Source organism: Oryctolagus cuniculus, chromosome 1 (genome assembly GCF_964237555.1).
Source record: "Oryctolagus cuniculus chromosome 1, mOryCun1.1, whole genome shotgun sequence".
NCBI lineage: Eukaryota > Metazoa > Chordata > Mammalia > Lagomorpha > Leporidae > Oryctolagus > Oryctolagus cuniculus.
This window is the reverse complement of record NC_091432.1, coordinates 6,421,029-6,442,535: the sequence shown is the minus strand read 5'-3', so window position 1 is coordinate 6,442,535 and position 21,507 is coordinate 6,421,029. Positions and strand designations below refer to the sequence as shown.

The 21,507-nt window shown below is 65.1% G+C and overlaps 3 protein-coding genes across 7 annotated transcripts; 1 reads left to right on the top strand and 2 right to left on the bottom strand.

The window, feature by feature from the left end:
* Window positions 1-1,805: 1,805 nt before the first annotated feature.
* On the bottom strand, window positions 1,806-3,035 carry FAU (FAU ubiquitin like and ribosomal protein S30 fusion). Its single transcript, XM_002723401.5, has 5 exons — window positions 2,882-3,035; window positions 2,577-2,659; window positions 2,343-2,487; window positions 2,143-2,198; window positions 1,806-1,978 (listed from the first exon to the last, which is right to left on the bottom strand). Exons 2-5 carry the CDS (start codon window positions 2,649-2,651, stop codon window positions 1,853-1,855), a joined length of 402 nt encoding a protein of 133 aa, XP_002723447.2. The 5' UTR covers window positions 2,652-2,659; window positions 2,882-3,035; the 3' UTR covers window positions 1,806-1,852.
* A 76-nt stretch (window positions 3,036-3,111) lies between these two features.
* MRPL49 (mitochondrial ribosomal protein L49) lies at window positions 3,112-5,959 on the top strand. Its single transcript, XM_002723402.5, has 4 exons — window positions 3,112-3,238; window positions 3,905-4,055; window positions 4,370-4,494; window positions 4,579-5,959. Exons 1-4 carry the CDS (start codon window positions 3,161-3,163, stop codon window positions 4,723-4,725), a joined length of 501 nt encoding a protein of 166 aa, XP_002723448.1. The 5' UTR covers window positions 3,112-3,160; the 3' UTR covers window positions 4,726-5,959.
* On the bottom strand, window positions 5,866-13,504 carry SYVN1 (synoviolin 1). Of its 5 annotated transcripts, none has more exons than XM_070068706.1 (16): window positions 13,385-13,504; window positions 11,578-11,726; window positions 11,361-11,453; window positions 11,133-11,285; window positions 10,990-11,038; window positions 10,508-10,611; window positions 10,017-10,143; window positions 9,480-9,579; window positions 9,165-9,230; window positions 8,956-9,072; window positions 8,711-8,871; window positions 8,355-8,483; window positions 8,113-8,271; window positions 7,841-8,027; window positions 7,058-7,206; window positions 5,866-6,980 (listed from the first exon to the last, which is right to left on the bottom strand). In XM_070068706.1, exons 2-16 carry the CDS (start codon window positions 11,707-11,709, stop codon window positions 6,874-6,876), a joined length of 1,833 nt encoding a protein of 610 aa, XP_069924807.1. In that variant the 5' UTR covers window positions 11,710-11,726; window positions 13,385-13,504; the 3' UTR covers window positions 5,866-6,873. The 5 variants fall into 5 exon arrangements, with proteins under 5 accessions (XP_069924807.1, XP_069924810.1, XP_051687383.1 ...); XM_070068709.1 differs by having other exon boundaries at window positions 13,340-13,482; XM_051831423.2 differs by lacking the exon at window positions 13,385-13,504 and adding an exon at window positions 12,424-12,554.
* Between the last annotated feature and the right edge of the window lie 8,003 nt (window positions 13,505-21,507).

Here is a 21,507-nt window from a genome sequence, read left to right as displayed (position 1 = left end):
CCCACTACTGTCAGTGATGCCGCGACGGCTGCCTCCTCGCCCGGACGACACCGCGGCACACACAGGGCCAGCTGGAGTCCTGGACGCTCCACTTCCCCCCTCGCTCCCAGCTCAGTGGCCTGGGGAGGCGGCAGCAGGTGGCCCAAATGTCTGGAAGCGGCGCCTGGCTCTGGCTGGGCTGCTGCAGCCATCTGGGGAGGCACCAGCACATGGAAGCTCCAATCCTTACGTGCAGCTATGACGCAGTAAGAGGTGAACCACACACACCCACCAAAAGGTGCAGGGTCACGGCCTTGCCTGTGAACGCGCCGCTTCTTTCCCGGGTTCTGGAGTTACCGGAGAACCACCTGCCTGTCCTGCACACACCACTCTCCTCGTGTGACACCTGGTGCCAGCCGGGACTCTGCAGTCTCCACCAAAAAACACAATTTTTTTTTTTTTTAAGATTTATTTGAATGGCAGTTACAGAGGCAGGAAGACAACAGAGGAAGAGAGAGAGAGAGAGAGAGAGAGAGAGGGAGGGAGGGAGGGAGGGAGGGAGGGAGAGAGAGAGAGAGAGGGAGGGAGGGAGGGAGAGGGAGAGAAAGAGGTCTTCATCCGCTGGTTCACTCCCCAGATGGCCATAATGGCCAGAGCTGTGCCGATCCTTAGCCAGGAGCTTCTTCTGGGTCTCCCACAAAGGCGCAGGGGCCCAAGGACTTGGGCCGTCTTCTGCTGCTTTCCCAGGCCTTAGCAGAGAGCTGGATCGGAAGTGGAGCAGCCGGGATCCAAACCAGCACCCATCTGGGATGCTGGCACTGCAGGCGGCGGCTCTACCTGCCACACCACAGCACCGGCCCCAGTGCAACCTCCTGGCCTGGGACCTCCCAGCCACCAGAACTGAGTGCAGTTGCAGCAACAGAAAACCCAACTCCCCGGCTAACACAGCCCTGCGGGACCCACCAACACCACACCACACCTGCCCTGTGTTCTCGGCTGACACAGCCCTGCGGGACCCACCACAACACACCACACCGCGCCTGCCCCGTGCTCTCCGGGCTGGACTCCTTCCTCAGCTCACGCCCACTTCAGCTTCCGAGGACTCTCAGCCTCCTCACCCCTCCTCACCCCCCTGGTTAGGGCCCTAACTACTCCTCACTTTGCACCAAGAAAATCAACTCCTAGGACAGCAGCACGGCCTGTCTTTACTCACAAGGCGGCAGCATCGCGCCGGGGCCGGGCGCTCCCTCACGTCTTACATCTCTTTGGTCCTCATGACAAGAGACGATGGGGAGTTTAGTTAGCAGTTCAAAGCCAATCAATAAACAACGGGACCCAAACTCAGTCCGAGGCCGAGGGTTTACCCAGATCAGCAGGCAGGGCTGAGCGCTGGAGCCCAGGGGCCGGGGGCCAGCGCTCCGGGGAGGGGCCCCATCGCCCAGTCAGACGGGATTGGGATTTCCCAGCATGACCGGAGGGCAAGCAAAGGTGCAAAGGGCGCTGGCGGCTGGCGCAGTGTCACCGGCAACACCGTTCTCAAGGGACGGCCCAGGCGCCTTTCCCGGGCCTCCCAGGCCACAGCCTGGCCTAGGTCACCCCCGCGCTCACTTTCCACCCAAGCCCCCTCCCCCCTCCCCCTCCCAGCTCCCCGGAAGCACCCGGGCACCCAGTGTTTGGGGTCAGAAACCCGGCCACACCCTCCTGCAGGGCTGGCTTCAGCTCTCCCTGAGGCATTACCACTCCCTCCCCCACACCAAGGGTCCCTGTCCCGTCTCGGGGACACCCAGCCGCCCCCCCCCCCGGCCAAGTGCAGACGGAGACCCAGCGAGACGGCCGGCGGCGGCTTTATTGGGCAGCCGGGGTGACAGGGGACTTAGGAGTTGGCGTTGGGGCCCTTCTTCTTGCCAAAGGTGGGCACCACGTTGACGAAGCGCCGGTTGTACTGCATCCGCCGCTTGGCGCGGCCCGTCTTCTTCTTCTTCTTCTCCTGCTTGGCCACCTGGGGGAGGCCGGGCGGTCAGGCCGCGGTCAGGCCCAGGCCCCCCTCCCCCTCCCGCCGCCCCGGCCCTGGCCCCCCTCCCCCAGGCCCCGCCGCCCCAGGCCCAGGCCCCCCTCCCCCCGGCCCCGCCCCCGGCCCGTACACGACCGACCGCGCTCGCTTACCTTGGGAGTCTGACCTCTCACTTTGCCGGCGCGGGCCAGGGAGCCGTGGACTTTACCTGCGGAGGGAGGGCGGCGGCACGTGAACCCACCGCCCACCAGGGCCCCGCGGCAGAGCGCGCCAGGGGGTCTGGCAGTGGCTGAGCAGCCCCCCCCCCGCCACCCCTCCCCCGCCGGTGGAGGAGGCCGCCGGCCGCGCTCACCTCCGAGCATGCGCCCGGCCACTTCCAGGGTGCTCAGGGCCTCCACGCCGCACTGGCCCAGGGTGGCCTCATCCTCCAGGGGCGTCCCCGCTAGGAGCACCACTTGGTCCTCGGGGGCGATGCCCTCCAGCGAGGCTACGTGAGCCTGCGGGGAGAGGAGAGAGGGCGCGCGCGTGACCGCGGGCAGCGAGGACGCGCACACGGAGCTCGGCCGGGCACCAGGGCGCCTTTTACCTTGATCTGGGCGACCGTCTCCCGGCCGGTCACCTCGAGGGTGTGGAGCTCCTGCGCGCGAACGAACAGCTGCATGTCGGCGGCTGGCAAAGAGAAGGCGGCCGTGAGGTCCGGGGACGGCCGACCCCGGAGCCCAGGGGGTCGCGGCGTCTCACGTGGGAAAGGCCGGGCCCCGCCAGGCAGCTCGGATGGGGGCCGGGCCGGGGCCCCGCGGCAGCCCTGGCTCCTCGACTGGGACCCCCGCGCCCTCTGGCCTCGCAGCCAACGCAGAACCGAGCCCTCCGGAGCCGGCGTCCGAGTCTCACCTGAACTGCGGCCCCTACTTGCCGCTAGCACAAAGATGGAGTCGAGAAAGAGGAAGCAGCGAGGGCGCGCACGCACTCCCGGCCTGTGGCGTGCTACGTCACTGCGGAGCGACCGCGCGAACCTCTGCGCTTTGTTACCGCCCCGCGCCGGCCTAGTCCCGCCCCCTCTCGCTTCGCGCAGGCGTTCTTCCGTCCCTGGCGGCGGGCGCGGGCGGGGGAGGAGGGGCGGGGCCAGGCCGGCTGCGCGCGCAGAAGGCCAGGACCGGAAGACAGTCCGAGATGGCCGGGGTCGTGTTGCGGGCTGCGGTGCGGAGCTGGCGAGTTGGCGTGCAGCCGGGGTGCGGGGTCCGGCCGCTGGTGAGCGCGCTGAGCTTGGAGCCGAGGGCAGACGGCTGGGCGCGGGGCTCAGTGTTGTCCGTCGTAGCTCTGAAAGCCGCGTACCTGCCCGGGCCTTAGTTTACCTGTCTGATCCAGGGCACCTGTCGGGAGAAGGGGGAGAGAGCCCGGGGTGCGGATTGCAGTCTGGCCGCGGGGTAGCCCGGCTCACCGACACTGGGAGAAGCTGCCTGTCGAAGCGCTGCCTCGGCTTTCGGAGAAGCGGCTCGGCGGGGTCGCGGCCCGGCCCCCGGACGTGGGCGGCGCTTCTGGGACCCCCGGGCGCCTGATACCCGCTTGCTTCCCTGCTGTTTGGGACCCTGGGCCTATCAGGACTCCGGGATGGCTGTCGGGAGAAGCCGAGTCCATCGGCTAGGCTGGTGTTGGGCAGTCAGACCGAGCGTGACCTTGACCCTAACTGTTAGGGTCGCTCGTGGCCGCGAAGGGGGTTGATGAGGCCGGAGAGTGCCCGTGTGTGAATGCGAATGCGCGGCGGTTGCTGGAAACGTCTCTGCAAAGTGGGGCGTCCGCTGCAGTGCCCCCGACACCCCGCGCCCTGGGGAGGGAGACGTGGCCTCCGGACCTCCCGCCTTCGTGGGTTCCCGCGCTGGGTGGGCCAATGGACGGACGCTGTTTGTTCTCTCTCAGAGCCAGACCCAGGGACCCCCGGGCCACCCCAGCTTTGTGGAATCCACGGATGAGTACCAGTTTGTGGAGCGCCTGTTACCCCCCGCCAGCATCCCAGAGCCCCCAAAGCACGAGCGTTACCCCACCCCTAGTGGCTGGCAGCCTCCCAGAGGTGAGCGGGATGGGGGGGGGGGACCCAGGGGCCGGCCTGCCCCAGCCGAGGCTGGTGCTCGGCGCCTGCAGACTCCAGCCCTTCGCTCCGAGATGGATCTGGGCCTCCCTTGCCCCGTGGAGGGGGGAAAGAATTGGCCGCAGCGGGGCCCCAGCGACCTGGGGCGGGGGTGGGACCTGGCCCTAGCGGGTCGGCCGGAACACTGTGCAGCGCCAGGTGAACAATTTGGTGCCGACTGGGAACAAGGAGACAGGAGAGGGGAGGTCCCGTGCGGGAGGGCTTGCTGAGTGGGGCGTGCCGCTGTCCCCCGGCAGACCCCCCGCCCAGCCTGCCCTACTTGGTGCGCCGTTCTCGGATGCACAACATCCCGGTCTACAAGGACATCACCCACGGTAACCGCCAGATGACCGTGATCCGGAAGGTGGAGGGGGACATCTGGGTAAGTGGGCGCGTGGCCCCGCCAGGGCTCGCGGGCGGACGTCCTCGGAGGGGGCTGCCCGCCTCACCGGCCGTCTCCCTGCAGGCACTGCAGAAGGACGTGGAGGAGTTCTTGAGCCCGCTGCTGGGGAGGACCCCGGTCACCCAGGTCAACGAGGTGACGGGCACCCTGCGGGTCAAGGGCTACTTTGACGAGCAGCTCAAAGCCTGGCTGATGGGGAAGGGCTTCTGAGGCCCACGTGACCGTGCTCCCCGGGACGGGGGACGCGGGGACAGGGCTTGGGGGTGGCAGCGTGGGGTCACGCGGGCCCCTGTGCACGGGTGTCCGCGCGGGGCCGCCAGCTGCTGGCTTTCCTCCCGGCGTGGCCTTCTCTTTGGGGCGCAGCTGTTCAACTTCTAAAGGTTCTGGCACTCTGCCTTTGAAGCAGGTGAAAATGATAAAGACGACGGGCAGGCGTGTGGCGTGGTGGCCGCGGTGCTGCTCGGATACCTGCACCCCTGGTCCACGTCCCGGCTCCTGGACGTGCAGTCCGGCCTCCCGACGTGCACCCTGCGAGGCAGCAGCGACGGCCGAGTGCTTGGGCCCCTGCCGCCCGCACGGGAGACCTGGATGGAGTTCCAGGCTCCTGGCTTCGCCTGGGCCAGCCCTATCACAGGCGCTGGGGAGTGAGCCGGCGGGTGCAAGATCGGCCTTTCAAGTGGGTGAAATTCAAAAATGCCAGCGTTTGTGTGGTGGGGCCGTGCGGGGAGGACAGCAGAGGCAGGCTCTGCGACACTGCGTCCTCTGCTCCCGGGAGCCCACTGCCGTACACGTTCCTGGGCCCTTGTCACGGGCGACATGGCCCAGTGTGGGTTACAGGGAGCACGGATCACTCCGGCACAGGTCCTTGCAGTCTTAATTCCAAGCGCAGGGCCTGGCACGCGGTCACCAGGTGCCCACGTCAGCCCCTGGGTGCTCTCCACCCGATGGAGCGTGGAGGCCCAGCCCGGGCCGTGCTTCCACTCCATATGGGGCCTGCTCTGGCTGCCCGACCGCAGGAGGCTCCTCTGTGCCCAGCACGGGACCGTCCTCCTGCCCACTGGCCTGGGGTCAAGGCTGGACAGGGATTTGTAGCATAAACATGCTGGCCTCTCACCCCTGCTCCCCAGCCAACTCGCCAGTACCCTTGCGTCATCTTTGTCGTCCCAGACACCTGAGTGCCCCCCACCCCCTGGGCGTCCAGCCACCCACCCAGGGCAGGGCACAGACCCCCTGGGCTGCCTCTTTGGATTACGCGGGTGTAGCTGCCTGGACTGCCAGCTGACTATAAGCCTCACTCCTTTTCTACCACAAGGAAAAGGAGACAGAAACCGCCCCTGTGACAGCCCCACCAAGTGTTAATGCATGTTTTTATTGGCCGTATATACAATTTAAGCTATTAAAATTTGTACAATATTTACAAATTAAATAATCATTTGAAACTGTCTCCAGCAACTCTTGTAACACAAAACCGAGGGGGAGGGAGAGCTGGGGTGGGTAGACCTCGGCTCCTGGGGGCCCGGCCCAGGGCCGCCTCTCAACTGGGAAGCCTGGCTCCCACATCCTGCCCCTCGTCCCCAGGGGTCAGCCTTCACACCCAAAGACAAAAACTGAAGCCAAAAGACACCAGGTAGAGAAGGAATTCTGATTCTTCCAAACTCAGGCAAAGCTCTGCACGTTGGGGGGCCTCCCGGGGGTCGCAGGGCAGGCACACTAGCCCTCAGCCCGGGGCGCGGCTGGGCAGTGGCTGCTGGGTGAGATGGCGCTGGGTCTCACCTGAGAAGCTGCAGGGCGGGAAAGGGCCTGGGGGGGCGGGCCGGGGTCCCTCGGTGCCGCTGCCCACCTGCCCCCACCCCGGCACTCCTTTCCCTGAGTTGTGTGGTTGCCAATAAGACGCAGAAATGCCACAGGGCACGGGGGTGCGGCCACCACAAGGGACTCCTGGGGAGGGCCGAGGAAGGGAGGGAGTAGCAGTCTTACGGTGGCCGGCGCGGGTCCCCGCCGTCTCCGGCCCCTCTGGTCCACACTTGGGGACGGGAGCTAATACTGTTCGGCACTGCAGCGCGACTCCACGCCCAAGTAGGGCACAGAGGGGCGCCCCTTCTTCCGGAAAAGGGCGAGGGAGAGGGGAGCTGCTCAGAGGCCAATACCTCGGCCCCCCGGGCCCCCGTGAACGCAGGGCTGAGTGGCCGAGGAGGGCGCCACGCGCCAGGGCCGGCTGCAGCACTCAGCCGGGAGCCTGGGCCGCCTCCACTCGGCCTAGGGGACGCTGCTGCCTCTTCTCAGGGCTGGGTTCCTACTCCCTGTGCACGCAGAGGGAGCTGGCACTTGGTGGCGGGGCGGGGGCGGGGCCGGGCAGTGTCAGTGGGCCACAGGGGACTCCAGCTTCTGCAGGCGGCGGCGGCGCAGCTCGGCAGCGTCTGGCTCTCCGTCCTCGGGCAGCTCCTCGGTGCCCACCGACTCCGGGGCTGCCGACACAGGGCTCAGACGGGGAACCCACAGGAGCCCCCGACCCTGTCCCCTCCCTGGGGCTGGCCACCCCTACCTGCTGGCTTTTCTGTCTCCGGGGCTGCTGGGGAGGCTCCTGGCGATGGGGTGGTGGCCTCGGAGCTGGGGAGGCTGGTGGAGGCGGCGGCGGCCACCGTGGGCGCAGCCTCCTCAGGGGGGCTCGCGGCAGGGGCAGGCCGGGGGGGCCTGGGGAGAGAAGGGGCGGGGCCTGGGTTGGGCTCATGCTCCTGTCCCTGGCGAGCTTTGCAGGCCAGAGTCGAGAACCACGTGGCCCCAGTGGCCAGCAGACACAAGTGAACACGTGTTGGGTGGGTTCTCGGGCAGGGTGGCTGCAGGGCCAGGAGTCTGTCCCCTAGATTGTAAGCCCCCTGCAGGCAGCGGCGGTCGCCCTATTCACTGTCACCCTGCTCACCGTCTCCCGCAGGGGCACCGGGCACCTTGCGGGGCACCCACTGAGTAACCACAGCGCTTGCCTCCAGCTCAAGCCACCCGACGGGACTAGCACTGGACGTCGGGCCAAGGCCGGCTCCACGTCCTCTCTACTACACAGAGCCGCTGTCTGGTGTCAGGTGACAAACCGAAGCCCAACCTAGGACTCCTGACTTTCCAGAACTAGGAAGGGACAGACCGGGCTGTTGCATGGACTCCAGTCCCACCTGGCCACCCAGACGCGCCTCCTGCAGTGTGAGGCTAAAAGGCACCAGGAGTCTGCGGGAGCCCCGGGCCCCGGGCCGGGCTGCGCAGGAGACGGCGCGGCGTGGCAGGAGAGGGCACGGACCGCAGGCGATGCACCCCGCCCGCCCGCCCGCCGGGCACGCACCCCAGGGAGGCCAGCACAGTGAGGTACTGGTTGATCTGCAGCATGGCGGCGTCCAGCAGCGTGTGGATGTTGCGCAGGCTCTGCAGCCGGGCCTCCAGGTGCTGCCGCTCATGGCCCTCCAGAGCCCGCAGCTCCTCCGGGGTCAGCCCGGCGAAGCCCGCGGGGGGCACGGGCATTGGGGGGAAGGCTGGAGAGGGAGAGGCCGTCAGCGCTGCCGCCCCCCACCGCCTTCCCCCTGCAGAGCCGTCGGGAAAGGCCGTGTCCCAGCTTACCGAAGGGCGGAGGCAGCGGCATGCCCATCCAAGGAGGGGGGAAAGGGAAGCCGGGGGCAGGGCCGGCCTCGGGGGCGGGGCCAGTGCCAGGCGCCGGGGCAGGGGCAGTGGCACTGGGGCCGGCAGCGGAGGCTGCTCCACTGGGCCCAGCAAGGGCTGCTGAGGAGGGAGAACAAGCAGCCATAAGCGTTTCTGGGCCGCACCCCGCAGTCCGCGGCCATGGCAGTACCCACAAGGCTCACCTGCACTGGAGGATGGAGGAACCGCGGCCTCCCCTGAGCTGGGGGGTGGCGGGACAGGCGCAAAGGGGCCCACGGGGGGCCACAGCGGGAACATGCCTGGGGGGAAGGGCGGCAGGAGGCCCTGGGGGACTGCAGAGAGAGGACGGGGTGGTGAGGAAGAGGCCGAGCTGAGACAGAACCCACTCCCGGGCAGGGGCTTGGCGACGGGAGCTCTGTCCCCAGCTGCCGCAGGCCGGAGCTCAGCGCTGGCCGCACGGTTGGCAATCCCCACATCCGGGTCTTGTTCAAAGACCTCCTTCCCGGCCCCGCCCAGGGCAGGTCCCCAGCGGTGCGGATGGGCTGGCGGGGACACTCACAGTTCGGGGGCTGGGGCAGCAGGGGTGGGGGGTGGGGGGCGGGGGGCGGCCCCTGCTCCGCAGGCTCAGGGGGCGGCGACTGGGCCGGCAGCGAGGCCCGCAGCACATCCATGCGGCAGGTGGGGCAGGTCTGCTGCCGCTGGAACCAGGAGCGCAGGCAGCTGGGGGTCAAGACCAGGCCCGGGTCAGCGCATCCGCAGGGTCCGCGGGGCCCACTGGGCGCAGGGTGCGGCCGCCGGGCCCACCTGGTGTGGAAGATGTGGTTGCAGGGCAGCCTCTTGGCCCCGGTCACCATCTCTTCCCGGCAGATGATGCACACGTTGTCTGTCGCCTGGAGCTCCTCTGGGGTGGCGTCTGGGTACCTGGGTGGGTGGCAGGGGCCGCGTCAGGACCGGCGGAGGCAGAGGGGCACCGGGGCACAGCCTGGCGGGACGGCCGGGGCAGGCCCACTCACAGAGTGTTCATGTTGCGGATGGCTCGGCGAGACATGATGGCGTCTGTCACAGCTTTCTTGAACTGCCTGAAAGGAGGGCCAGGGACGGCAGGGGGAGAGGGAGGAGGGCCGGGTCAGGAGGACGGGGGACAGGGCAGCCAGGGACGGCAGGGGGAGAGGGAGGAGGGCCGGGTCAGGACGGGGGCAGGACGGCCAGGGACAGCAGGGGGAGAGGGAGGAGGGCCAGGTCAGGAGGACGGGGGACAGGGCAGCCAGGGACGGCAGGGGCAGAGGGAAAGGGCCGGGTCAGGAGGACGAGGCCAGGGCTGGGCTCACCTCATGGCCAAGTACATGGGCCGGATGGCAAACAGCGGGAAGGTGTGCACCTTGATCATGATGGTCATGAAGGCCATGTACAGCAGGACCTTGATGAAGCCTGGGGAGGGATGCAGAGAGCAGCCTGGCACCGGGTCGGCCGGCAGAGTGGGCCCCGGGGGCGGGCAGGAGGGGCCGGCCAGCAGAGTGGGCCCGGGGGCCGGGCAGGAAGGGCCAGCCGCTCACCAGTGGAGTGGGCCCCGGGGGCCGGGCAGGAAGGGCCGGCCGCTCACCTGGGGAGTGGGCCCCGGGGGGCTGGGCAGGAAGGGCCGGCCGCTCACCTGGGGAGTGGGCCCCGGGGCCGGGCAGGAGGGGCTGGCCGCTCACCTGTGGAGTAGGCCCCGGGGGCGGGCAGGTGGGGCCGGCCACTCACCAGTGGAGTGGGCCCCGGGGGCCGGGCAGGAAGGGCCAGCCGCTCACCAGTGGAGTGGGCCCCGGGGGTCGGGCAGGAGGGGCCGGTCACTCACCTGGGGAGTGGGCCCCGGGGCCGGTGCTCACCTGTGAACAGCTCCGTGTAGAGCATGTACACGGCCTTGTTGTCCCAGGGGTTCTCGCTCTGGAGGTCCACGGAGTGCAGCACGTACTTGATGAAGATGGTGAGCACCATGGTCATCAGGATGGCGTACTGCAGGGACGGGACACACAGCCGCCCCTGCCACAGCCGCGCAGGCTCCGCGCACGGCCTGCGTCCCACCAGCTCCCCCGCTCGCGGGCTGCGACTTTAGGCAACTGGCGGAACCCACGTTTGCGCCTCTGTGAAATGCAGAATTACCGCTCCTCCCCGACAGTGCTGTCCTGCTCACGGAGACCCAGGTGAGCGGCTCGGCCTGGGACACGCCTCCCTGGCTGTCCATCAAGCTAATCTCCCGGCCACCGACAGCCACGCGGCATCAGACCCCCCGGGCGTGTGTGAAGGAAGGGGCTGGGTCTCCCCGACTGTGGCTCCTTGTCGGCCGCCCCCCCACCCCGGCCTCCCGAGCCAGTTTTACCTCGAAGCCAAACACCAGCTGCACAGAGGCCCCACGGGTCAGCGTGCTGTGATAGGCGTGGCTGACGAACAGGAAGTCCAGAGTGCCCAGGAGGAACATGAGGGCTGCGGGGACCCCCGGGTGGGGGGTGGGATCAGCCCAGGGTCTGCTGAGACCGTCCCACCCTCAAGCCCACCGCGGGCCCAGCCATCTAGTCAGGCGGGCACGCTGCCCGGGAGCCGGCACGTGGTCTCCAGTTCTGCCTTGGGTGGGGGCAGGGGCCTTGGCCGCCCAAGCCCCAGGTGAGCGGGCAGAGCCGGGGCCCAGGCGGTTGAGAGGCCCTGGAGTGGAACAGGGCAGAGACGATGCAAATTGGCTTCCAAAATTGTTCTTCCTGTGCAGCTGTGGGCGAGGGGCTGCCTGTGCTCCGGGCCCGTGCCCAGGCCCCCACGGCCCGCGCCTCCGTCCGGCCCCCGCCCCGGCCTCCCCCGAGTCTCACTCACACACAATGCGGCAGTGGAAGAGCCAGGAGATGTTGGGACTGCGTTCCATCTGGGCCAGGGCGGAGAAGGGGCCCGTCAGGGCGGCGGGGGCCCGGCCCGCACCGCCCCCCACCCCGGCCCTCGCCGTGCCACTCCCCACTCACAAAGTCCACACGGTCCTCGGCCAGCCAGTGGAAGCATTTGAGGAAGAGGAGGAGAGTGAAGAGCGCCACGAAGCGGGGGCTGAAGTCGTCCCGAAACACGGTGAAGGCCAGACAAGTCTCGGTCACGGCATACCAGGACCGTTCCAGAAGGTGCTGGGGGGGGCAGGGGGCTGCAGCGCAGATCCGCGGCCTGCCCGGCGCCGCCCCCCCCCCCGCCGCGCCACCTACCTCCATCTCTGCCGCCCTCAGCTGCCCGAAGAACACCTTGCCCATCACCTTGCCCAGGAGGAAGACAAGGACGAAGGCCTGGATGTACAGCACCTGGGGGCGGGGGGCTCTTCACTTCCTGCTCATCAGTCAGTCAAAGCTGGGCCTCTGGGCTGCCGCCTCTCCTCCAGCCCCGCCCCGCCCCGCGGGCCCCGCCCTCCCGGGGCCCTGAACTCACGGCCATGCTGGGGCTGGACTTGGTCAGATACACCACAGTCGGGTAGAACTGGTGTTTGAGGTAGTAGGCGTGCGCCACCACGGCCCCGGTCAGCGCCAGGCTGGCCGCCATCATCACGGCGGTGCGGAACATTGCCCTGGCCCCGAGACCTGCGTGGGGGAGGAGGGCGGGCGCCTCGCGGAGTGCACAGGCCGTGCAGCCCCGGCGTGGCGCCGGGCACGGTGCAGGGGCGCCCACAGTCTCAGGCCGGGACAAGGCACGCTTCCCCCAGGCTGGCGCTCAGCGGGCAGAGGTAGGTGACCACGCAGCCCCGCATCAGCCTTCACCTCTAGGGCTCTGTCCACGCTGCCTCCTCCAGGGGGGCCGGCGAGGGGCAGCAGCAACGTTGGGGCGGGGGCACCCAAGCCCAAAGCACCACGGGCGCAGGGCGGGGAGGCGACAGCGCCGGTGACAGCTGTGCCACGGTGGGCAGCTCGGCCGCGCGCCCCCGCGCGAGCGGGTGGGGGACGTCAGTCTGGAACCCTGGCGCCCCCAACCCCCGCCCCCGGGGGCAGTGTCGACCAGCGGCGCCGGGGAGACGGCCGACCAGCAGGGTGCAGTGCGGGACCGGGAGGGACCCGGGTGGCCCTCGCGGCCGCGCACCTGTCAGCGCCAGGAGTTGCGAGGGTCGCGGGCCGGGCCCGGGCTCCGGGAGAGTGGCTGCGCCGGCGCCCGTGCTCTTACGGCCATCTGACAGGCCAAAAGCAGGCGGCGGGGCTCGAGGGGCGCGCCGACGCCCGAGACCTCCAGGAGAAGGTCCTGGCCCCGGCCCCAACCACAACGCGGGCCCGACTCGGTCTCACTCACCAGGAGCCCAGCGCCGCGAGCCCGCTCGGTCCCCGCGACTGCGGCAGCCGCTCCGGTTAACAACACTCCCACCCCCTGCGAACCGGAACTCCGGGGGTAAGACACCTCACTTCCGGCGGCGCGGGGCGCGGCGTGGGTCGTACCAAGTGCGCCCTGCCTTTGCTCGCGTCGCGCAGCCCCTGTGGCGTCGGGAGCCGCGGCCTTAGCCCGTATCTGGGATGTGTACCCACGGGGAAGGGCTGAGCCGGAGGTGGTAGGGACGGGATCGGGAGACGAGGGAGCTCGGAGTCCCCCCCGTTAGTCACAGATGGTACGGTCCCGCCGCCGAGTGGCCCCGCCCCCGCCGAGCGCCGGAGCCCTCCAGGCGGCTGAAGGAGGAGCTTCTCGGGGACCGTGCCACTTGGCGCGCGGGGGGGCGCGGTTCTCAGGGGACAGACTTGACGGTGGGCGTGAGGAAAGGGAAATGTCTTCAAGCCTCATTCCGGGGGAGATTCGCCACAGTTGGATACATACGGGTCTCTCGGAAAGAAATGGAGGCAGAAAACACAAACTTGGCTCTTCTAGGATCACCCCTCCCAACCAAGTCGTGTGGGCGTGTTTGGTCCCGTGGCTGGCACTGATTGGTTACCATAAAGTTACGCGGACCAATAAGAAGAGGAAGGGAAATGGCCCAGCCTATAGAAAGAGCAGAGCGGGTGCGTGGTTGCTAGGGGCGGAAGGCAGCGTTGCCTGGGACCGGGCCCCACGCCGGCTGGCTCCGAGCTGCGTGAACGGACAGTGGCCTGGCGGGCCCCGTCCGGCTGCGGGAACCCTTGCCGCGCCCCGAAAGGGAACGGGACTGAGGGAAACAGGCCTTTGGTGCCGGCTGGGCCTGGGCCCTGCACGAAGGAGTTGCCTTCCCGCCGCCCCTGCGTGCCTGCAGCCGGCCGTGGCCGGGTCGCTCCCCGCGGCTCTGCACTGCCCTGGACTTCAGTTTGTGCCCGAGTCGCCACCAGCTGGGTCCGCTCGCTGGCTCTGCAGCTGCCGCACCCGCTCCGTGCCGTCCGTGCCCCTGCGTCATCTCATTGAACCGTGGCTGAGGTGTATCAGCCAGGTGGGGGGCAGCTGGGGTTCAGAGGAAGCTGGCCTGGGGGCGGCGTCGGGCCTGCCCGCCTCTAAACCCCGGGCTGCTGCGCACGGCCATCTTCCCCTGTTGACCTGACGGCTTTAACTTGTTCACGGGCCCCCCACCCCGCCCGGGGACAAAGCCCTCTGTGACATCCCAGTGACTACTTCCAGCCGCCCCGGCGTGACGCACCTCCTCCCTCCTTGCACGGTCCCTCCCGAAGCTTCTGCACCAGCATCTCTCTTCCCTCTGGCGGTGCCTCGGGGCCCCCTCCATCCTCTTACTTAGATGTTAGTGTCGCTGCATCCCATATGGGCGCCGGTTCGAGTCCCGGCTGCTCCACTTCCGACCCAGCTCTCTGCTGTGGCCTGGGAGAGCAGTAGAAGATGGCCCAAGTGCTTGGACCCTGCACCCGCGTGGGAGACCCAGAAGTTCCTGGCTCCTGCTTCAGATCGGTGCAGCCATTTGGGGAGTGAAACCGTGGATGGAAGACCTCATTCTCTGTCTCTCTGTTACTCTTTCAAACAAATACATAAATCTTAAAGAAAAAATAGGGTCCACGTGTTTTCACTTTTCGTCTGCTCCTGTGGCTTCCACGCCTCGCCCAGCAGCTGGCGGTTCCCATCCCCGGGCCCCAGCTGGGTTCTCTCCTGCTCTCCCCGCAGCACCTGGGCCTCCTCACCCCAGCCTCTGTCTCCACACACGTGGTGGGAGCTAAGCCGTTTATTATGCAAATAGGTATTGCGTGTTGGGGAGAAAAACAGCCATCTCCACCGGTTCTAGTCTCAGGCTGCTCCACTTCCGACCCAGCTCTCTGCTGTGGTCTGGGAAAGCAGTGGAAGACGGCCCAGGTGCTTGGGTCCCCGCACCCACGTGGGAGACCTGCAAGAAGCTCCTGGCTCCTGGCTTCAGATTGGCGCAGCTCCGGCCGTTGCAGCCAACTGGGGAGTGAACCAGCGATGGAAGACCTCTCTCTCTGTAACTCTTTCAAATAAATATAAATCTTCAAAAAAAAAAAAAAAAAAGCCATCTCTGCGGAGTTTGTCCCAGCAGACGTGACAGACAGTAAGCCATGTCCATCGTGCAGATGGCTTAGCTGTGGGGAGACACTGCGTGCCAGAGGCACGGGCCCCTGAGGCGGGTTGCAGCCGGGATAATTGAACAAAGACTTGCAGGAGGTGAAGGCGCGGAGCAGAGGTGTCTGGGCAGGGTGCAGCCCATGCCCGGCCGGTGGCCTGCGCCTGGTTCCCTGCAGGGGGCCAGTGTGGCTGGGCAGGGGTGGGGCCGGCTCGGCCTTCGGCTTTCACTCAGCCGAGCTGAGCGCTGCGCGGTACGGAACCGAGGGGCTTAGATCTGCGGGGCTGGGGGCACCTTCTGCTGTTCTCCGAGGCCAGGAAACCGGTACGGCGGGCGGGAGAGGAAGTCCCGTGGATTCCACCGCGTGCGTGTCTCTGATCCGTTCTTCCTCCACTCTCGCTGTGGACTGGCCTCCTCCCCTGTGCTCTCCGCCCCGGCAGCCAGAGGGGCCTTGTGTTGCCTCGGCTCACCCCTGGCCGGCCGTCCAGGCGAACCCTGATGCAACACCTGCAGGTGCCTCAGGTGCGCCCCCTGCAGGCCCATCGCCTCCTGCCTAGTTCTTCCTCCTCCCGAAAGACCGTCACCTGCCTCTCCAGGCTGTGCTCCCACAGTGCGGGGTCCGCACGGCCGAGCTCAAGGACAGGGGCCGAGTCCCTTATCTCACACCGGGCAGACAGGCGGATTTCTGAGCAAAGAATATTCCCAGTGTAAAAGGTCTTTTTTTAAAGATTTATTTATTTTACTTGAAAGTCAGAGTTAGAGTTGCGCAGAGAGAGGTCTTCCATCCGATGGTTCACTCCCCAATTGACCGCAATGGCCAGAACTGTGCCGATCCGAAACCAGAAGCCAGGAGCTTCTTCCGGGTCTCCCACGCAGGTGCAGGGGCCTGAGGACTTGGGCCATCTTCCACTGCTATCCCAGAAAAGGTCTTTCCATAATGATAAAGGGGTCAGGGGGCCGGCACTGTGGGGTAGTGGGTTAAAGCCCCAGTCTGCAGTGTTGGCATCCCAGATGGATGCTGGTTCGAGTCCCGGCTGCTCCAGTTCTGATCCCGCTCTCTGCTGTGGCCTGGGAAAGCAGTGGAAGGTGGCCCACGTGCTTGGGCCCCTGCACCCACGTGGGAGATGGGGATGAGGCTCCTGGCTCCTGGCTTCGGCCTGGCCCAGCCCTGATTGCGACCCTCTGGGGAGTGAACCAGCAGATGGAAGATCTCTCTCTGTCTCTACCTCTCTCTGTGTTTCTTTTAAATAAAATGAATAAATCTTTAAAAACTTATTAAAAATTAATAATATCTCTGTGTCTCTCACTCCCTCTGTAGCTCTGCCTTTCAAAAGAATGGATAAAAGTTTTAAAAAGATGTATTTATTTATTTGAAAGGCAGAGAGAGAAAGAGATCTTCCATCTGCTGGTTCACGCTCCATGTGGCCTCAGTGGCCAAGTTTGGGCCGTTCCAAAGCCAGAAGCCAGGAGCTTCTGCCTGGTCTCCCACACGAGTCCAGGGGCCTAAGGACTTGGAGCACCCTCTGCTGCTTTCCCAGGCCATAGCAGGGAGCTGAGTGGGAAGTGGAGCAGCCGGGACTCGAGCTGGTGCCCACATGGGATGCCGGTGTCACAGGTGGCAACTTTTCCTGCTACACCACAGCACCAGCCCCATAGATAAATCTTTTTTAAAAAAGTTCCATGGGGGCCGGTGCCATGGCTCAATAGGCTAATCCTCTGCCTGCGACGCCAGCACACTGGGTTCTAGTCCCAGTCGGGGTGCCGGATTCTGTCCCGGTTGCCCCTCTTCCAGGCCAGCCCTCTGCTGTGGCCAGGGAGTACAGTGGAGGATGGCCCAAGTGCTTGGGCCCTGCACCCCATGGGAGACCAGGAGAAGCACCTGGCTCCTGGCTTTGGATCAGCGCGATGCGCCAGCCACAGCGGCCATGGCGGGGGGGTGGGGTGTGAACCAATGGCAAAGGAAGACCTTTCTCTCTGTCTCTCTCTCTGTCCACTCTGCCTGTCAGAAAAAAAAAAAAATTTCCATGGGGACAATGCTGTGGTATATCGGGTAAAGCCTCTGCCTGCAGTGCCAGCATCCCATATGGGCGCCAGTTCTAGTCCCCGCTGCTTCACTTCCCATCCAGCTCTCTGCTGTGGCCTGGGAAAGCAGTGGAAGGTAGCCCAAGTCCTTGGGCGGCTGCACCCATGTGAGAGATCGGAAGAAGCTCCTGGCTCCTGGCTTCCAATCGGCACAGCTCCAGCCGTTGTGGCCATTTGGGCAGTGAACCAGCAGATGGAAGACCTCTCTCTCTCTGCCTTTAAATAAATAAATACATCTTTAAAAATACAGAAAAGGCATACAGATTGTATAGGAAGGAATAAAACTATCTTTATTCACAGCAAAATGGTTGTCTACATAGAAAATCCTAAGGAATTCCCAACAAAGCCACTAAAATGAGTAAGTCTAGCTAGGTTTCAGGATATGAAAGTCAATATGCAAAAATAAATTGGTTTTCTGAATGCTAAACAATCAGAAACGGAATGTTGGGCCTGGGATGTGGCACAGTGGGTTCAGCCACTGCTTGCAGTAATGGTGTCGGGTCCCGGCTGCTCTGCCACAGCTGAGGGCTGGACTGGAAGTGGAGCAGCCGGGACTCGAACCGGCGCCCATATGGGAGGCTTTACCCACTAGGCCACAGCGCTGGCCCCATTCACTGTTTTAAAAAGGCAAATTGGAGAAAAAATACCAGGGCCTTTCATGAAAAAAAAAAAAAAAGCAAACACTCACACACACCTGCTGGTTCATTCCCCAGGAAGCACCTACAATGGTTGGAGCTGGGCCAGGCCAAAGCCAAGAGCCTGGAACTCCATCCGGGTCTCCTTGTGAGTCGCGGGGGCCCAAGCACTTGGGCCATCTCCCACTGCTTTCCCAGGCCAGCAGCCTGGACTCAGAGGCTTAACCCAGGACGCCACAGCGCCAGCCCCAGGAGTCACCGGTGTAAGGGTGAGGACTGTGGTGCAGCGGGCACCGTGGCTTGGGAAGTCCACATCACACACCCGAGAGCTGGACACATAGCTGATCCCTCCCCGGCCAACTACAGGACCATGGGGAAACACAGGCATAGGACAGAGACCATAAGACGGCCCTCGTGTGATCCATGGAGCTCCGGGCCAATGCCGCTTTGTCTACGCAAACCCCCTCGTTCGCCAGCACCAGCTGACCAGGCTGACCCATCGGCTCCCAAAGGCGCGCCTCCCGTGGGCCCCTTCCCGTCATTCCGTGTTTCCTCTATCAGTTTCGCCAGGAAAAGCCTCTTCGGTGTGGCAGGTGCCATGGCCGTGGCTCGACACGCCCACGACCCACAGGGGAGTGCCTGGTTCTGGTTCCGGTCCCAGCTGCTCGGCTCTTCCAGTCCAGCTTCCTGCTAGTGAGCCTGGGAGTTGGCGGCTGAAGGCCAAGTGCTTGGGTCCCGCCACCCACACGGGCGCCCAGGACGGAGCTCCGGCTTCCTGCTCTCAGCCTGGCCCGGCCCAGCGGCTGCCGGCATCTGGGTGTGAACCAGGGCGAGGAGATCTCCCTCCCGCTCTCTGCCTCTTTTTCTGTCAATCTGCCTTTCGATAAATAAATAAGCCTGAAAAGGGGAGAAAGTGTCTCCAAGGGGGTGAGGCCAGAATTAGTTGCTCGGAAAAGCCCCACCCCGTGGAAGCAGGAGGAGCCGGAAACTATCACGCCGCAGCGCTCACCCACAGCGGGGCCATCCCGGCGTCCACTGCAACCCAGGCAGCACCCGAGTCCCGGCAGGGGTTAAACCAGGCTGTCAGCGCCCCACGGAGCCTGCGTCTCCTCCCGACAGAGCCAGGGCCTCTCCACCTCCTGGGTTCTGGGCTTGGCCTGCACCTTGCCTTGAACGGAGAGAATTTACGAGAAACAAGGCTGCACCAATTCTAGGCTTACCCACTGAGATTTCTGGAAGCTTCCATGGGCTTCTCTTGGGCTCCAGCCGCGCGCTGTGGGGAAGCCCACACACACGGGGATCCAGGCTCCAGTGAAAGCTGGCGCCGCCTGCCGGCCGCGGGCGGTGCTGCATCCCGGGGGCGGTCCTCCAGCTGCTGCCCAAGGGGTGGGGCGGGGAGGGAGGCGCCGCCCCTCAAGGCCTTGCCAAATATTGCCAACGGGTAAGGAAAGAAATGACTGGTATTGTCGCGAGGAAGCTTCTAAATCTCAGGTGGTTTCACAGCCAAAATCTGGTCTGTCCGTGATCCCAGCCCCAGGCCCTGGCTCAGAGGGAGGAGGAGAGAATACACAGTGATTGGATGGTGGGTGGGCGCAGGGTGGGACGAGCCACGCCTCTGGGGCCCTGACAGCCTTGAGCTGGTGGCTGCTGGCTGAATGAGAAGCCCAGAAGCCAGCAGTGTCGTGGAGGGTGAGGGGCGTCGACACTGGGGTTGCCCTCAACAGCATCTGGCAGGGTCTCGCGTCCCAGGCACCCCACACTCAGCTGCTCCATGGGCCGCTGACGGCTGTCGCCCGGGAGCCTCCACGGTGCAATGACTCGGGACCACACCAGCCGTGCGGGACCCTGCCTGCAAGGGAGACGCCTGAGGTTGCCCCCACCTCCCCTGTTCCATTCAGTCCCAAAGCTCGTCTCCCGTGATGGACACGGTGGGAGGAACACAGGGGCTCCGGCCTCCCCATCCAGGAAGGAGCTGGAAGGAGCTAGGGCTGTAGACGGTGGCCGGCCACAAGGCATCTGGCCTGCCTCCCCAGTCCCATCATGCACTTCGTACGGTGCTCAAGCCCCCAGACCCGCTTGCCCCTTCGGTGTAGAGGTTTTTTCTTTGCCCCGCCCCCACAGGGGAGTGTGCCCACCCCTCTCCTGCCTGCCCAGGAAGCCCTAGCGCACAGCCAAGCCGCTTCTAGCCCAGCTGTGAACCCCTCCTCTTGGTGCGCGGGGCATTTGACCCAAGGTAAACACGGCCCTCCCTGACTCCATTGGTCACTTCCTGTGCCCATGACCTCTGCCACTCACACTCTAGAAATCAGACAGATGTCACAGGACTGTGTCTTGGTCAATGGCAGACCACATACACAATGGTGGCCCCAGAAGAGATCCCTCGGGGGCCAGTGTTGTGGCGTGGTGAGTTAATCTTGGACACAGGTGTCCCATATGGGCAAGGTTTGGGTCCCAGTGGCTCCACTTCCAATCCAGCTCTCTGCTAATGCACCTGGGAAAGCAGCAGAGGATGGCCCAAGTCCTGGGGGCCCCTGCACCCATGTGGGAGACCCAGATGGAGCTCCTGGCTCCTGGCTTCAGCCTGGTCCAGCCCCAGTCATGTGGCCGTTTGGGGACTGAACCAGCAGATGGAAGATCTCCTCCCTCCCCCGTAATGCTGTCTGTCAAATAAATAATATTTTTTTAAATAAAGCAAGCAAGCGACCCCTCAGTGACTTTGTAGCTGAGTTTGTGAGAGTGCACTCCAGGGCTTTGCACAGGGAGAAGATTCCTAGTGATGTGCTTCTCTTTTTTTAAAAAAGATTTACTGGGGCCAGTGCTGTGGCATAGTGGCCATTTGGGGAGTGAACCAGTGGATGGAAGGCCTCTCCTTCTCTCTCTCTCTCTGCCTCTCTGTAACTCTGCCTTTCAAATAAATAAATCTTAAATTTTTTTAAACATATTTATTTATTTATGTGAGAGGCAGAGTTACAGAGAGAGAGGGAGAGACACAGAGAGAGGTCTTCCATCCACTGATTCACTCTCTGAATGGACAGAGCTGAGCCGATCCGAAGCCAGGAGCTTCTTCCGGGTCTCCCCTGTGGGTGCAGGGGCCCAAGCACTTGGGCCCTCTTCCACTGCTTTCCCAGACCCTCAACAGAGAGCTGGCTTAGAAGAGGGCAGGTGGGGCACGAAGCAGGGTCCATATGGGTGCAGGCTGCGGGCGGAGGCTTAGCCCACGGTGCCACAGCGCCCGCCCCCTAGTGGTGGTTTTTCAGAATGGGTCCCCGTCATCGCTGGGTAGGGAGTTAGCAATCAGCCTGTGTATGAGAGGGGCCTACGGAAAACAAACTTCCGTGGAAAGGCGTGGAGCAGCCTCCCACGCACGCCTGGAAGCAGCCCGGTATTTTACACTTCGAGTCCTGTCCACAGCCCAGCAACTGCGCCCTCTGCCCGGAGCCCAGGGGCTACTGCGCCCGACAGCACTGGCGCTCAACCCCCACAGCCTCCCCCACGGACACGCGTGCCCGGCGCCGCGAGGGCTGCTCAGCCTGGTAACGTGGCTGACACGACCTCGGGAGGAATTTCACCTGTTGCACGCCGGCAAACCCTTTGTCCAGGGCAAGCAGGAGGAGGGGCAGGAGAAGCTGGACCCCACCCTCTTGTGAGCCCAGGCTGGGTGCGGAGCGTGCGCTCGGCCCTTTCCTGAGACGCCCCCCGGGCTGTCAGGGGTCTGGCTGGCCCCTCACCTCTGCTTCTGTCTCACGGCTGAACTCCTGTGTGAAGACAAGGACCCGGGGCAGCCGATCTCTGGATTCCCGGGGACATGGCTGAGGGGTGCGGGCTCTGGTTAGAAGCACACACAGAGCTGAGTGTCATTAGAGCAGCCCCACACCAGGCTACGGCTGTAGTTAGAACAACCACACAGTGAGCTCCGACTGTGGTTAGAGCACTCACGCCGAGCTCTGGCTGTCCTCGAACAACCACACAGCCACGTGCACTGAGCTGTTTGCAGTGCACACAGCAGGCCCACGAGCCACGCCCACTCCCTGACTGTCCCGCAGCTGAGGCCCAGGGAGAACGAGGCACCCGCCCGAGGTGTCAGGTTTACTTCCAGGCGCTGTCTGCCTGTCCACTGGATCCATCCCCAACAGCCAGCCCAGCAGTGCGGTAATGAGACCCAGATGCTCCGAGAGGCTGAGGAAC